The sequence below is a fragment of the Abrus precatorius genome, unplaced genomic scaffold (assembly GCF_003935025.1).
Source record: "Abrus precatorius isolate BTA unplaced genomic scaffold, Abrus_2018 Scaffold8, whole genome shotgun sequence".
Classification (NCBI taxonomy): Eukaryota; Viridiplantae; Streptophyta; class Magnoliopsida; order Fabales; family Fabaceae; genus Abrus; species Abrus precatorius.
The window spans coordinates 19,300,369-19,316,892 of record NW_020874428.1 but is presented as its reverse complement, the minus strand read 5'-3'; the positions used below and the strand labels follow the sequence as shown (position 1 = coordinate 19,316,892).

Genomic DNA, 16,524 nt, shown 5'->3' with positions numbered 1-16,524 from the left:
ATTAACCTGAAAATATTTCATCAGCATTATTCTCTTTTTTATTTCAATTAGGCCACTAGCTTTCAACCTCAAACACTTCAAGATGTCTATGTTGGGCGTTGGAGAAAGGTATGCATGCTTCGATCAGCTAGCGGTACTACTCCACCAATGAAGACATATTCAGATTTGCCAATACATTTTCAGAAAGGTGAAGTGTCATTTGGGGTGGGTTATGAACCAGTTTTTGCTGACATTAGTTATGCTTTCACTGTAGTGCTACGGAGGGCTAATCTAAGTGTTAGAAATCCTGGTCCACTTATTTTGCCACCGAAAAAGGAGAAGAGTTTGCCATGGTGGGATGACATGAGAAATTATATTCATGGAAGAATCTCCTTATTTTTTTCTGAAACAAGATGGAATATTTTAGCAAGTGCAGATCCTTATGAAAAGCTTGATAAACTTATAGTTCTGACTAGCTCTACTGAAATTCACCAGTCAGATGGTCGCGTTCTTGTTTCTTTCCAAGATTTCAAAGTTTTATTGAGCAGTTTGGAGAGTTTGGCAAACAAACGTGGTTCCAAAATTCCACCAGGTGTTTCTGGTACATTTTTGGAAGTCCCCATGTTAACACTTGAAGTTACAATGGACTGGGATTGTGACTCTGGCAACCCATTGAATCATTATTTATTTGCACTTCCAGTTGAAGGAAAGCCTCGCGACAAAGTATTTGATCCCTTCAGATCTACTGCTCTTTCCCTTCGATGGAACCTGTCTCTTCGATCCCTTCCTTTGTCAGAAAAACAATGTCCATCCTCTTTTGCAGGAGATCGTAAAGAAAAAAATGCTACTGTATCTGACCCTCCTCACAATTCTCAGAATGTTTCCCCAACAATAAAACTTGGTGCTCATGATCTAGCATGGATTACAAGATTCTGGAACCTGAACTACCTTCCCCCACATAAATTGCGCACCTTCTCACGTTGGCCTCGTTTTGGCGTTCCAAGAATCGTCAGATCAGGCAATCTTGCACTTGATAAAGTGATGACTGAATTCATGATCCGTATAGATTCCACCCCTATCTGTATAAAGAACATGCCTTTACATGATGATGATCCAGCCAAGGGACTGACCTTTGTGATGACAAAGCTGAAGTTTGAATTATGTTTTGGTAGGGGCCAGCAAAAGTTTACTTTTGATAGCAAACGTGACCTTCTTGATCTTGTTTACCAAGGTATTGACCTTCATATGCCCAAGGCTTTCCTAAGTAGAGAAGATTGCTCTAGTGTTGCTCAATTAATTAGCATGGCACAGAAAAGCCCACAATCTGCATCTGAAGATAAAATTTCCTCTGAAAAAGTTTATATGACACAGAGAAATCAGGATGATGGATTTTTGTTATCCTGTGATTACTTCACTATAAGAAAACAGTCCCCAAAGGCTGATCCTGCAACATTAGTAGCCTGGCGTGAAGCAGGAAAAGCAAATGCTGAGAAAACCTCTGTACAGTCTGAGTGTGAAAATCAAAATGAAACTGAAGAGCATACACATTCAGACCCAAGTGATGATGATGGGTACGATGTGGTAATAGCTGACAATTGTCAGCGTGTGTTTGTTTATGGTCTTAAGCTTCTATGGAATATTGAAAACAGAAATGCTGTTTGTTTTTGGGCTGGTGGTCTTTCCAAAGCCGTCGAACCTGCCAAACCTTCTCCTTCTCGGCAGTATGCTCAGAGAAAATTATACGAGGACAAAAAACAGCATGATGTAGCTGAAACCCACAAAGATGATGCATGTAAAACCGATCAAGATGAAGGAGCTGAAACCCATCAAGATGATGAAGCTGAAACCCATCAAGATGATGAAGCTGAAACCCATCAAGATGATGAAGCTGAAGCCCATCAAGATGAAAAAGAAGATGAAAAAGCTGAAGCCCATCAAGATGAAGGAGCTGAGTCCAATCAAGAAGAAGTTTCTAAATGCCTAAACACCAGTAACATAGATTCTCCCTCTTCTCAGACAGGGAATTCTGGATTGCTTTCATCTCCATCACATTCTGTTAATGTGGACAACTTATCATCTGGTAAGTGTCATATGCTTCAATTATTTTTTTGGCAAATGCTTTCAATTTGGACATGCAGTAAAACAAACGATAAATAAATACATCACTGAATGTGACTTGTGCCACAACAAATATTTTCACTGGTCGCCAGATCCTTGATGTATTTTTGCTAACCACCATTGGTTTATTTATGCCTTTCAATTCCCTTTTTTGTAATTTGCCAGGTAAAACTGAGACTGCAAATGACTCAAAGGAGGGAACACGACACTTCATGGTTAATATTATTGAACCACAGTTTAATCTTCATTCAGAGGATGCAAATGTAAGTTAAAATTATTTTTTCATTTTAAGTAGCTCATTCAGGCAGAGACATGGGGAATTTTAATTATTGACCTTGCCACTTAAATTCGTGAATCTAGATTAAAACAAGGCTTAAATATGTTTTTGATTCTCACATTTTAGCGAATTTTTATTTTAGTCTTTTCAAACCTTTTATTTTCCTTACTTTTTTTATAAATTTTTGTTTCTAGTCCCTAATGCTGATCTGGTCCATTGAAATATTATTACGTGTCAGTTTTTTGTTTGACTACATTAGCATTAGGGACTAAAATAAAAAATTTATAAATGACGAATGCCAATCAAAGGTTGTCAAAGGATCTTCAATTTATTCACCAAACCACTCCAAGTTTAGCCTAAAAGTCAGCACAGAAGTTTCCTTCTGTAGAGTGTGGTTTAGCCTAACCTCCCAATCTCTAGCCATCAGGTCTTTGATACTATAGATGATAGTGTAGTACTTGTGAAAAGTAGAAGTTAGCTCTTCGATACTACAAATGATAGTGTAGTACTTATGAAAGTAGAAGTTGGCTTGGATATTAGGTTGATAGCTTCCAAGCAGTCTGATTGATGTTGCACAGTTTGGTAACCTCCCAAACAATTAAATAAATCGTCAGCAGGGTATTAAAAGAGCATTCTCATTTTAATGCCTTACAATATTTCTGTAAATATGTTTAACTGTGTATTTACTTTATTTCCTTTTTTAGCTTAATCTAATTTAGGTAGTTATTATAATATATTCTTTCCCTAATTTAGGGTGTTGATTTTTTATTTTTTAGTCAATCACCTGTTGTAATTTTTCTTCTATAAAAATGAGGAATTCTTGTACAATTAAAGTGTCAATAATATTCAGTTATTCAACTTAAATGAACCCGAAAACTGAATGATGATCGAGGACAGTGGTCAACCTTACTCCAAGTCATACCAAACTGCTGAATTGTTGTGCTGAACTTTTCAAACCATACCCTAGAAGACTATTTGAGACCATATAAAGACTTGAGCAGATGAATGACTAGTCCCAAGTACTCTCCCTAAGAAACATATATATCTCTTCCATGATATCACCATGTAGGAAGACATTACAGTTGTAGACAAGAACAAGCCAACAAAATGCATTTTGATAACAACAGAGAAAGTATCACCATAATTCAACCCAAAGATCTGCGTATAACCTTTAGCTACCATCCTTACATTAAGTTTGTCAACTTTGCCACCAGCTCCAACTTTGATTGTAAAGATCTATCGACAACCAACAACTAATTTCTCTAGTGGAAAGGGACTGAGGTCCCAAGCACACTCATCACATCAATCATAGGGTGTCACCAACTAGGATGGGCTAAGGTGTTGTAAATGGTTCATATTTGAGTGAAAAATAAAATAGAGAATTTGATAAACTGAGAGAGTATTTTTATTACTTCAATTGAATTGTTCCAAGAGGAGCCACTCTTATATAGTGGAGAAAAGTCACTATGAAAGCACGAACAAACCAAAAAATTACCTAACAACAGTAACTGATTAACAAAGGTCAGTTTTGACTAACTAGTAACAATTTGAGTTACACTCTAGTTAGTACCCCCTGTTCAAACTCAAGGTGGGGAGTAGCATTCATAGTGCACAAACTGAGCTTGGGTCTAAGAGCTAAGAAATGTGTAGAAGGCAAGGCCTTGGTGAAGATATCAGCCTATTGAGCTTCTATTAGAACATGAGACTTTAGCTGATTATTGGGCACCTTTTCAGAAACAAAGAACAAATCAAGTTCCATATGCTTAGTCCTTGCATGTAGAACAGGATTGTGAGACAAAGCAACAGTACTTTGGTCATCACCCTAAATAATAGGAGTAGTGATAGGAACTGCAACTTCAATAAGTAAACTTTGGATCCATAATAGTTCAAAAATGGGAAGAGCAAGACTGCAAGATCCTGCTTCAGTGCTTGAGGGAACCACAATTTTCTGCTTCTTGCCCCACTAGGAAATCAGATCAGGACCAAAATACACAGACCCCAGAGGTTGAGCACCTGTCATCCAGGTCAGAGAGGTCTAATCAGCATCAAAATAAGCCATGGGAGAGTAGAAACTGGGAGAATCTGCAGCCTGAAGTTTGAGTCCAGCAGTATCTGTGCCTTTTAGGTATCAGAGAATGCACTTGATAACTGACTAGTGAGAATCTAAGGGATTAGACATATATTGGCTGACCTAGTTGATGGCGAAGGTGATTTCAGGTTTGTTGCCGGAACAGCCATGGCCCCCCTAAAATTGTTTTCTTTTTCTAATATATATATAATTTTTCTGTATGGATCTTTCAATAAAATAAAATCATAAAACATATACATATTTTAATTGCTTTGGCCCCCTCAAAATATCTTGTGAAGCTCCACCAATGTAAGGCACCAACAACTAGTCTGTAATAGAAATGCCATGAAGAGGACTAGACCCTTCCTATATCATTATCCACCTCATCTTTTTATTCTCTCAAACTTTTTCCCTCTACTCTTCCATTTCTCTCTTTTTGCTCTAATAAAAATTTCTTTATGTAAAAGAAATTAAACATTTCTTGTCAGGCATCCTTTCTATCTTTTTTCATGTGTTACTTCTTTTTTTATAAATTTGCAAGAGAATGCAAAAGAATGTGACATGATTATGTGTGTACTAATGCTTTCACAGGGTAGGTTTTTGCTTGCTGCTGTAAGTGGCCGCATTTTAGCCCAATCGTTTCATTCAGTCCTCCATGTTGGTTATGATATGATTGAGCAAGCACTTAGTACTGCAAATGAACATAGTAGTGAACGCCAACCTGAAGTTGCATGGAAAAGAATGGAGTTGTCTGTTATGTTGGAGCATGTGCAGGCCCATGTTGCACCAACAGATGTTGATCTTGGGGCTGGAGTGCAGTGGCTACCAAAAATTCTCAAAGGCTCTCCAAAAGTCATGCGTACAGGTGCTCTTCTTGAGAGAGTTTTCATGCCTTGTGATATGTACTTTCAGTTCACTAGGCACAAAGGAGGCACTCCAGAACTAAAGGTAATTTTTTTCTATCATGGTAATATCCTAGCCTGTGATCAATTTATTGGGAAATCCAAAGCTCCTTTTAAGGGGAAGTCTTTTATCTGAACTGAAGTACTGAATGATTTGCTGTGATTCAGAGACTAGAAACAGACATGTCCTTAATGTGTTTTGTACATAGGCAATTCTGAATCCATGACGATGTATTTACATTGTTCAATTGCAATTTTTTGTGGAATAGGCTGTTTAGTGTTTTGGTGGAATATTGGTTTTGTGCTATATCTTTTTGACAATAAGGTTTAAAGGGTTTGTTTGAAGGAAAATGATCATGAATTGTGCTGTTTTCACTATTCTGTGGTACATCTGAGAACATCCGATTGCCTAGGGGTACATCCGATTGTGCTGTTTTCGCTATACTGTGGTACATCTGAGTACATCCAATTACGCATACCCAGGATTGCACATATAGAGCATGAATATTATAGGACCAATTATATATATTGCATAGGGTAGTCGCGGGACCATGTAGATTGCACTGGAAACATCCACAAGGCCAAGTTAATTGCTTTGGAAAAATTCATAGGGTCATTTTTTTCTCCATTCACTGGTGACCCAATATTGGATATATGAGACTTAAATATCATCTTGAATTTGAGTTTGGAGCTAACTCAGTCTCAACCCCAAAAGCTAGCTTATAAGCCAAGGATTGCCTTAGCCTTTTTAAGTTTTATTTATCTGTAGTTGATATGGGATATCGAAATAGAAAAATAAAGTTTTGGCTTCTCTTTGGCGCTTGTCTCGTGTATTTCGAAGGGGTTTTCCAATTGTGCACTATTATTAAGTATTGTTTTGCTGGTTCTTTTGAGTTTCCTAGTTTTATTTTGGATGATGTACACTGCAGGTGAAACCCCTGAAGGAACTCACTTTCAATTCTCATAATATAACAGCAACAATGACATCACGCCAGTTTCAGGTCATGCTGGATGTGTTGTCCAATCTGCTCTTGGCACGGCTGCCAAAGTATGGACAACCATTCTTTCTTTTTACTCATTTTCTTAATTTACTTTTATCTGTTTACATACTTCAGTTACTCTTGTATGTTTACATTCTTAATTAAGAAACTTGGACCTAACTCACTTCTAAAAGCTAGCTTATTGGAGGAGAACTACCCAAGCTCTTATGAAGAGTATTTTGGCTCTATTCCTAGCCAATGTGAGACATTTTAACAACACCATCTAGTACTCAATCAAATTTAACAGTATTAGGTAAATTTGGTTATTCCATCTTAAATGACTACATAGGTAGGATCGCTATAATTTCTTCATGGGGGTATTCAGGAGTCAGATCTATTAGATGTTATGTATGGACAGATCAAGCTGGGTTTTTGTTGGTTTTGTTATTTTGTGTGGTCATGTTACATATTCAGCATTATCTTTGTATATTTTCAACTTTTAAGTTGCTTTTTTACTGCAGATACTAACCTGATATATGGTGTTTGATGTTTATTGATGCTGCAATAATTTTCCATTTAAATTCATTTTTGGTTTAGGGTTTAATTTAGATAATCCACATATTTGGTTTTAATTTAGATAATCCATAGTTGAATTATATGATTCTTACCTTGATGTAGTCTCTTTTTTCCCCTTCAAGAAACTTAAATCCAAGATGTTCTGTTATATGAAGAGTCCTTCAAATTAACTAAGTATATAATATACAACTTAGGCCTCAAAAAAGTAGCCTGTTACTTTCTGTTGAAGATGATGAAGAGGTCCAAGACGAAGCGGATGAAGTGGTACCTGATGGTGTTGAAGAGGTGGAACTTGCAAAAATCAACCTTGAAGAGAAAGAGAGGGCACAGAGGTTGCTTCTTAATGATATAAGAAAACTGTCTCTTTGGTGTGACCCTTCTGGAGACCCAAATCCAGAAAAGGAAGCAGACTTGTGGATGATAGATGGTGGAATAGCCATGCTGGTAAGAAACGAATCTTGTTACAAATCCTTTATATGCATCTAAATGGATGGTTCCTCTCCAACAATAGATGCTTATTCTTTGAATTAAGTTGTTTCTATCTGCCAAAATTAGATAAGGCTAGTACTTTGCATGTTAATATTTTCATGGTTGTGGTACTTAGAAAAATATTTGTATCCACAAGCAGAAGTTGATAAGCTTCTTAGCTGTAATTATAAATTGATGATAAAAAAGAAAGTCATTATTTTTATAAGGGAAGTATTGTGTAGGAAAAGGAGAACAAGTTAGCCTGCTTAAAGCTTAAACATTGGAAAACATTGAAACTATTGATACAAAATAATTTCCCATAAAGAAATAGCCATGCTTTCTACAGTTTGAAACAGATTAACAGTACGAATTGAGTGATTTCATTGTTTATACTGCCCGAATGTTAATTGTAGGTGGATATCATCTATTACTTTAGCTCAGACATTCTCCTAGTTGTTTTTTTTTTATATCATTGTTTCCTATTATATGTTGTGTATATTAGGAATAGGAACCAGTCCATTCCTTGTATATGATATAATCTCTTAATTTAAGTTGTACAAATTAGGAATTAGAATTATTGTCATTAATGGCTGTAAATTAGTCAATATTATATATGGACAAGTACAGAATCAATGGGATTACCAGGTCAAAATTTCTTGACATCACCTTATAATACTCCCTCTAGAAGTGTCACCTTGTCCTCAAGGTGAATCAATTTTGGCAGCTGAAAACTAGTTGCCATTCTTACTACTTATCACCTCAACGCCTAAGAATTTTTTTCATTATGTCCAAATCCTTAGTCTGGAACTATAAAGAAAATTCCTGAGTTTTCTAATAACAACTTCCTTAGTTACCTTGCTACTGTCACAGTATGGTTCTTTGCCCTTTTTGTCAGGAGTCTGGAATTTGGGGATCTGATGCTGTCACAAGCATATTATTTCTATCACTATGTGATCAAACTTTCTTTGAGATGTGTAGACTATTTTTGTTGTAGATATATGCTGAATTTAGTATATGACAAATTGGCATGTGTAATCAAAGTTGTCCAATACTGGCAGGTTCAAGGTCTGAAGAAAGAACTTGTAAATGCACAAAAGTCTAGGAAGGAAGCATATAAATCCTTAAGAATGGCTATGCAAACAGCTGCACAGCAGCGGTTAATGGAAAAGGAAAAAAACAAAAGTCCTTCCTGTGCTATGCACGTATCATTGCAAATTAACAAAGTTGTTTGGAGCATGCTTCTTGATGGTAAACACTTTGCTGAAGCTGAGATCAATGACATGGTAAGAATTATTCTGCAAACCTTAATCCATCCCTTCTCTCTCTGTTTATCCTTCCAAAACTCATTGAGTCCCCTGGAAAATCTGTTTCTCACGGGTATGAACTGCTGTCTCAGCATCAAATGATCTCAGCTTTGAGTCTAGCTTCATATGAATTAGATAGGTTCTAAAAAATTCATGCTTTAAGTGTCAAATTAGCTCCATTGACTTTATATAGAATGCATTACAACATCTCTAATAATGCTCTTCTACCCTTGCATATTATTGAATCTATAAATTTCTTATCCCTGCATGTTATGGGGGACAGGAAAAAATTACCATGATCTTTTTATTTTAGTTGTTCTTTCATGTCCTTATTCCTATGCCTGAGCATATAATGATTCGTTTCTAATCACTAGTTTTCTAACTTTTTTTGTTCATTTATTCTTTTTCTCCCTCAGTTCACAAGAATATACTAATTCAGTTTTATTCTGCTAATCACTTAGATCTACGACTTCGACCGGGATTATAAGGATGTGGGAGTTTATCTGTTTACAACAAAATATTTTGTTTTCAAAAACTGCCTTCCTAATGCCAAATCTGATACAATTCTTTCAGCATGGAATCCTCCACGTGATTGGGGAAAGTATGTAATTTTTCCAAGCCTTTTCTTGAATGTACTGGTAGTTGATTTTCTGATATTTTTGCTTTCTGTTCCAGAAGTTGTCTTAATTTCTAGAGATAGGGTAAATTCTGATAGCTTTTAAGTTTGAGTCAACATCATTGTCACCCCTTCGATTTCGATGCTACTCTCTCTCTTTAAGGTTCAAATGAAAAGGCATACAGAAAGCTCCTGGAAAAGTATAACTAAAATTACAGAAGTTACATGTACTATTGAAATTATAGGGGTAGATGGACTGAGAAGAAACAAGGAGCACTGGTGAATAATTTTATTTGGTTATAAGATTGATGATACCTTTTTCTATTGCTACAAAGGTTAGTGCCATTTTCTATCTCCTTATCTTCAGAGTATCTTAATATTGCATGTTTTCTTTTGTTTTTTTTTTTCCCAGAAAAGTGATGCTTCAAGTTGATGCAAAGCAGGCAGCTCCAAAGGACGGAAGTTCTCCCTTTGAACTTTTCCAGGTAAACGCTTTCTTATGGTTATTTTGTTCCTTAAAATTAGTACGGTTTGGTGCAGAATAACAGAATCCATCTCTTATCCTAATTTGAATTTTTCATATTTTTACAGCCGTTGCTTAAAATTCAGACCATATGTAATTTATTAGTTTTGTGTAGACCCTGTCCAAGATAAAATAATTTTAGACACTTTACTTGTATAGAATTACAAATGTACGATAGTCTCTAAATATTGGAGAGAGGGCAGAATATTAGGGAGCAATTGTTGAAGTGAATCTATTAACTTCATGAGAGAAGAAAATGATAGAGTTTCTAAGAAACAGATAGAAAAGAAAGAAGAGAGAATTTGTTTTTCATATTTCAGAATCGAGTTATAATACAGTAATACAACTGAGCTATGTAGAGTTATTTGATGCAGCTATAGCTAGATTACAGTGACAGCTGGACTAACTGACAGCTAACTAACTCAGGTATATTCCAGTGTGTAGAGGATGGGGAATCTGTTGAGTAGAAAGGGAGTGAGGTTTAAAATATTATTTGAAATATTTGCACAGAAAGCCAATACTAAGCCTTTTATGTCCTAACATAACCATACTTTACGCTATAGGTAGAGATTTATCCCCTCAAGATCCATTTGACAGAGACAATGTACAGAATGATGTGGGGGTATTTCTTCCAAGAAGAAGAACGAGATTCACAGCGCCGACAGGTTAATTTAGAATTTCAATTCGCTCATTGACTTGTTTCCACAACCAAGGAAAAAATTAATAAATATTTTGTGTTGAGTCAAAATAAATGTTTGCTTATGTAGGAGGTTTGGAAGGTTTCAACCACAGCTGGCGCAAGGCGTGTTAAGAAAGGTTCATCAGTCCCTGAAGCTTCAACAAAAGAGTCTGAGGCCTCATCCAGATCTGCCATCACTGCAATGCTATTTCCTACAACCAGTCAGCCTTCTGCCCAAGTTGATTCAGCCCAAGTGAGTTTTTAATAAATTGTCTAGTAAACGGTTCTTAAGTAATAATATTAAGGAAAATGCTAGTAACACAATCTTTGATATTCCCTATCCAACACACTCTTTTATTGGGTGAAATCTTATTTTGACCCACAGATAGAGAGAGGGGCTAGCATAGGATTCATCCAATAATGGAGGAAGTATTGAAAGGGGAGTATAAAAAAAAATGTATTGCTATCATTCCTTTGATAATATAGGATACTGTATAGGCTTGCCATCCTACATTGATAGTAAAGCTAGGGAAGAATATAGCTTCTTATTTCCTCTATTTTTTTTTTCCTGCTCATTATACTAGTTTATAATATGTTAAGACGCAAGAGATATTTACCACAAGCTGTTTGGTTACATGCTTGTAGGCATCCAGAGCAAAAATTGTCAAAGGTAACCCTGGTACTGGTCCAAACCCTGAGTTGAGAAGGACATCTTCTTCTGATAAAACATGTGAAGAGACTGTGGCAGAATCTGTAGCAGATGAATCACAAAACTTTTCTTCATACAAAAAGGGGGCATTTGGTTCTAGTGAGCAACAAGATGAAGCATCCAAGAATAAACCAAAAGATTCAAAAGGAGTCAAAGCTGGTCGTTCAACTCTCGAAGAAAAGAAAGTAGCTTTGCCACCCGAAGAGAAGAGATCTAGGCCACAAAAGATAATGGAATTTCACGACATCAAAATTAGTCAGGTTGGTAGTCATTTTGGATCATTCGATTAAGTTGTTACTTGTCACAATTCACCACCTGCATTGACATAATTCAAAATTCTGGCAAATCATATATTATTTCTTGCAGGTGGAATTGTGTGTAACATACGAAGGGCAAAGATTTGTTGTGAATGATTTGAAATTGTTGATGGATCAATTTCACCGAGTTGAGTTTACTGGGACTTGGCGAAGACTCTTCTCACGAGTTAAGAAGCACATCATTTGGGGAGTCCTAAAGTCTGTGACCGGAATGCAGGTGATGAATAGTCTTTTCTCCTTCCATTTTGTTGTTAGCTAGAATGACTGTATAGCCCTAGTGTTTTCCATTTTAGACATATATGCTATTATGTTAGGTAACCTCCATTAGTAGTTAGTTGTGATAGTTAGGGCCATTAATAGTTAGTTACAATATATATTTATTAGTTAGCCTAATAGTTGGGCTGGCTAAGACTGCAGAAGAAATAAGGCATATTGCCACCATAAATAAGAGGGTGGTAGAGAGAAAGATCTTGTCAATTGTGAGTCAGGGCCTTTGGCTTAGGAGGTGCAGTCCCTCAAAGAAGTGTTGAGTGTGTCTTATATTCTGTAAAATAGGGAGTTTCTCCTTGTGTTTCCTAATAAAGATACCAGGTTTCCATCATGTTCATACCTACCACTTCAAATTTATGAATACATTCTAAAACAACCTTGAGCGAAACTGTTATTTTCATGATTCCCTTTAAAATGACCTTTGCCAATCAAAAAAAGCATACTGTGTTAACTGCATTGATCTATTTTTGTAACAGTCCCACGTTGGTTGCATTGATATTTAATATTTTTGTATGTCATGTACGGTTTCTGTATCAAGGAATAATATTAACTTATCAAGTCCTTTTCATATCTTTCCCATTCAAGTTGGTATTGGAGCTCCCGATCTCAGACTTTGTCTTCATTGCAGTTGTCAAAGTTGTCACCATCATTACGGCTGATCTTACAATTATTTGCACCTTCATCATATTTCAGTTTGTAATATTAACCTAGCTTGTTACTTTGTATCCACATTGACTATGCTATTATATTCACAGCCATGGGAATTCCCATAGCCTGCAAGCGGATATCTCTGAACTTAGAAAGACCTGAATTTTGATTAGACAACACGATCCATGGCTGTGGGAATTCCCATGTCCAGCTAATGGAGCTCTCGGAACCTTAGTTTTGATTTTATTTCTTATTGGGCTTTCACCATAGTCATGGGCAACTCCACTAGCACCCAATGGACTCGTCTAGGGGTCCAAATTCTTATCTTTTAAGCTTTAAATTGCTTCAAATTCTCCTTTATCTTTTCATCTATGCATAAACACACAATGTAGTAGTTATCTAAACTAATTAAAGAAAAAAAATACTAAATCTAAATAAAATGCATTTTTTATCAAGCATTTGGGTATTGATTATGCTTTAGTATTATGCTAAATACATTAATCCCAAATACTTAAACATGGAAACATGTGTTATTATGTCATCTTCAATTTTAACTTTTAATACATAATAATCATCTTATTTCTTGCTAAAATTGCAAGGCATATAATCTATTATACTTTTACTCGAGCAAAAATTCTTAGACTTTAAAATTTTCCTACAAAGCTCCAGTTTAGAGTCAATCTCTTCTTTTGATTCCTCAACAAGGACTATATCGTTCGCAAAAAGCATATATTTAAGGATATTTTTTCATGTCACTTGTAAACACATTTAAGATTAAGTTAAATAAATAAGGACTGAAAGTTGAGCCTTAATGTAAACCCATCCTTATAGAGAAGTCACACTTGTGATTATTCCAGCATACATATCTTGTATAACTCAAATATATGTCACACAAACCCCTTTCCTTTGTCTTTCACGACACTTCTTTTGGAAAATGATCATATATTTTTTCCAAGTAAATAAAAATCATATGTAATTTTTTTTTTGTATTGGTACTTTATTGTAAATTATTTTACTATTAGGGTTAGTTAACCTAGATTTAGCCTTATGTTCGGAAGTGATTATTCAGTTTACCTATAGATTCTAATGATATGTGCAGTTTCAGTATCAAGGAGTAATATTCAGTTCTTTTCATATCCTTTATATTCAAGTATATGACAATCTTTGATTGTTCATACTGAACTCATTTCAATATCTTATTGCCATGGACCATGTACATGTAGGGTAAGAAATTTAAAGACAAAGGTCAGATTCTGCCCCCTGGAGCTGGTGTTCCAGAAATGGACCTTAATTTTAGTGACAATGAAGGCCAGGCAGGAAAATCTGATAAGTATCCACCATCTTGGCCTAAGCGTCCAAATGATGGAGCAGGTGATGGATTTGTGACATCCATTAAAGGACTATTTAATACTCAACGCCGCAAGGCAAAGGCATTTGTGCGCAAGACAAAAAAAGGAGAAGCAGAAAATGAAAATCAAGGAGATTGGAGTGAAAATGACTCAGAGATCTCTCCTTTTGCTAGGCAGCTCACAGTCATAAAAGCTAAAAAGCTTGGTAAGCGGCGCACTGCAAAGTTGCAAGCTAAAGGACAAGAAGGTTTGTTCTTGTGTCACTTTATTGCTTGTTGATTACTTAATTCATTATTATTTGTAGACATTTTTTAATGATTTGGATATGATAAAAAAAAATTAATATATTATTAGCAAGAAAGGAGATAATGCACTTCAGATCAAAAGTATATTATTTGGAGGAAAGGAAATCCTCCTCAAAGAAAACAACCAAAACAAAAGCAAGCCAAAATGGCTCATGAATTCAATAAAACATTAATCTCTTAACTGATAACAGAAAGCCCTTGAAAAAAGCAACATAATCATTATCCTATTCCCCCACAAACGTAAAGGCAAAGACATCTAAAAATGCATGCAATCCTCTCTGACATCAAAGAACTGCAAAAGCTGCCACTGTCACAGACTAAACCTCCTTATTCTTTTCAAAAACCTTTAATCGTATAACTAGAAGCTTCTCCAAGGTGATAGGATACACACACAACATTCATTAAGAATCTTAAGTAGGTTATTCCACAGAAAAGTAATCATTTACATACAATACAGAGATGATCAGGCTATTGTTGCTGAGCTAGACCTAAGAAAGAGCTGTTTGAGATCCAGTCTGCAATATGTCATTTGAACTAGTACTGCTGGCTACACAGTAGAAAACTTTGTAGGGAGTTTTGGACTTCCAAATGCCTTTGTGTAGGAGAAACCTATTAAGAGAAAGTAAGCATTATGGAGAAACCCTAATTTGTGTAGATGAATCAATCAAATACAGCGTTCGCTGATATCGTATATTACTCAGCAATATGGTAGCACAAGGTAAAGTATACTACAGTGGTACAATAATTTATGTACATGAAAAAAGAAAATGAGAAAACTATGCTATACATATCTCTACACAACTGTTATTACCTGGAATCCATCTTGCCAAATCCAATTTGCTTCTCCTCTTCATGCTTCTGCCAAACTCCTAGGATCTCCGAGTAAGAGGATGATGAGGGTGTACCTACAAAGACTTTGATGCTTAAGTGAAAGAGGGACCTCACAGATTTAGCGAATATTAGTTAGTGGGACAGGATGGTCCTACTTGGGAGGGGAGGTTACCCCTAATATAATGGTTAGAGGCAATGAAAATAAAGAAGGTTGTATCCCAATTAAATTTGTCAATCATTGAGTGTGTTTGGCACAGCCCTTTGTAGCAATTTAAGTTAGCTATTATCATATTTGACTAGTTTAAAAGTTTGCTTGATTGAAATAGACTTGTTTGGTAAATCTGACTTATTTTAAGAGCTTGTAATGATTTACGCTAGATACTAGCATTTTATAAAATGCTACTTTAAGTAGTGTTTTAGTTTATAATCTCACAGCTTATTGTTTTTCTTGCAATTATTTTATCCTCGTCGTTTTATCATAATCCTATGTTTACCCTTATTTTCTAACAAACCCATGATGCACTATTTTTCATAGTTCTAACTTTCAACTTCCAGCTAGCATATCCACTAGTTTTGCCAAACACCCATTACTTTTGTTGAAATAAGGAAAATAGTTTAATTAGAAACCACATTTCTCTGATATCAGGATCTCCTAAGTTCATGAGTTAAAATATGAAAAGTGATCAATCTGGGATTCTCATGGATCTTGGGATAATGATCCAGACCAACCTTTGATGATTAGGATTGTACGAGGAAACACACCAGAAAAAATCAAAGACAAATATCTTGTATCAAAATTGGAGGAGAGATGAGTAGAAATCAAGAAATGCACATAGGATTTTTAATCGTTAGTTTCTCTATCACTTCATTAAATTCCAAGTGAATGAGTTAAGTTAGTAAGTTTATTTTAGAAATTATTTTTTGTAGGAATAGAATAGTGTTTCAGCTCAGGATTGTCCTTCAATCTGTTTGCCAATGTGTTATATCCACTCACTTAATTTGGTTGCCTATCCTAATTATTTTTTCAGGGTTATCTATTTACTTGGGTAGTATTTATACCCTAAGATTCGTATTATATTGGTTTCTTGAGTCTAACCCTTAAAACATACCGATATTATCCTTCACAGCTGGCTGCATGTCGCTTATATTGTGCTGTTTGGGGTTCTATGTTGAAATTTGTCTGTGCTTGGAAAACAAATCCCAAGTCAGATGAAATATTTTGATAATTTATCGCAGCCAATCAATCCCTTTCTTGTTGACTTGATAGCTCGACTTTTACAGGTTCGCCCTCACAACAAACAGAAGCACTACCATCATCTCCAAAAGAGACAATTACATTTGACAGTGATTCTTCAAGTGGATCCTCAACCTATGAAATTGTTCAAGAATAGTTTATCCAAAGGAATTCTACTTTTCATCTGACTACGTTTTATCCGGTTCTTTAACTAAAAGGATGCAAGATCTTGACGGCTGATCTTTCTAATCAGCAGGTACGTCAGATATACACCTAAGCAGAAGACAACTTAGAAGTTAGGGACATCAAAATTGGAAAGAGAATTTTGGACTCAACATTTGGATAATGCGTGATTGATGCTAATTTCTATT

The 16,524-nt window shown here is 35.6% G+C and overlaps 1 protein-coding gene across 1 annotated transcript in view; it reads left to right on the top strand.

Annotated features, from left to right (window-relative positions):
* The window catches only part of LOC113846142 (protein SABRE-like), a 36,491-nt gene extending 19,967 nt beyond the window's left edge, over positions 1 to 16,524 (top strand). Inside the window, exons 10-23 of the mRNA XM_027474088.1 lie at positions 52 to 2,059; positions 2,263 to 2,360; positions 5,034 to 5,390; positions 6,274 to 6,392; positions 7,095 to 7,344; positions 8,427 to 8,651; positions 9,134 to 9,273; positions 9,701 to 9,773; positions 10,375 to 10,476; positions 10,579 to 10,743; positions 11,136 to 11,459; positions 11,566 to 11,733; positions 13,658 to 14,030; positions 16,201 to 16,524. Coding sequence (XP_027329889.1) covers positions 52 to 2,059; positions 2,263 to 2,360; positions 5,034 to 5,390; positions 6,274 to 6,392; positions 7,095 to 7,344; positions 8,427 to 8,651; positions 9,134 to 9,273; positions 9,701 to 9,773; positions 10,375 to 10,476; positions 10,579 to 10,743; positions 11,136 to 11,459; positions 11,566 to 11,733; positions 13,658 to 14,030; positions 16,201 to 16,310 — 4,512 coding nt within the window. The 3' untranslated portion in view covers positions 16,311 to 16,524. The remainder of the gene's footprint in view (positions 1 to 51; positions 2,060 to 2,262; positions 2,361 to 5,033; positions 5,391 to 6,273; positions 6,393 to 7,094; positions 7,345 to 8,426; positions 8,652 to 9,133; positions 9,274 to 9,700; positions 9,774 to 10,374; positions 10,477 to 10,578; positions 10,744 to 11,135; positions 11,460 to 11,565; positions 11,734 to 13,657; positions 14,031 to 16,200) is intronic.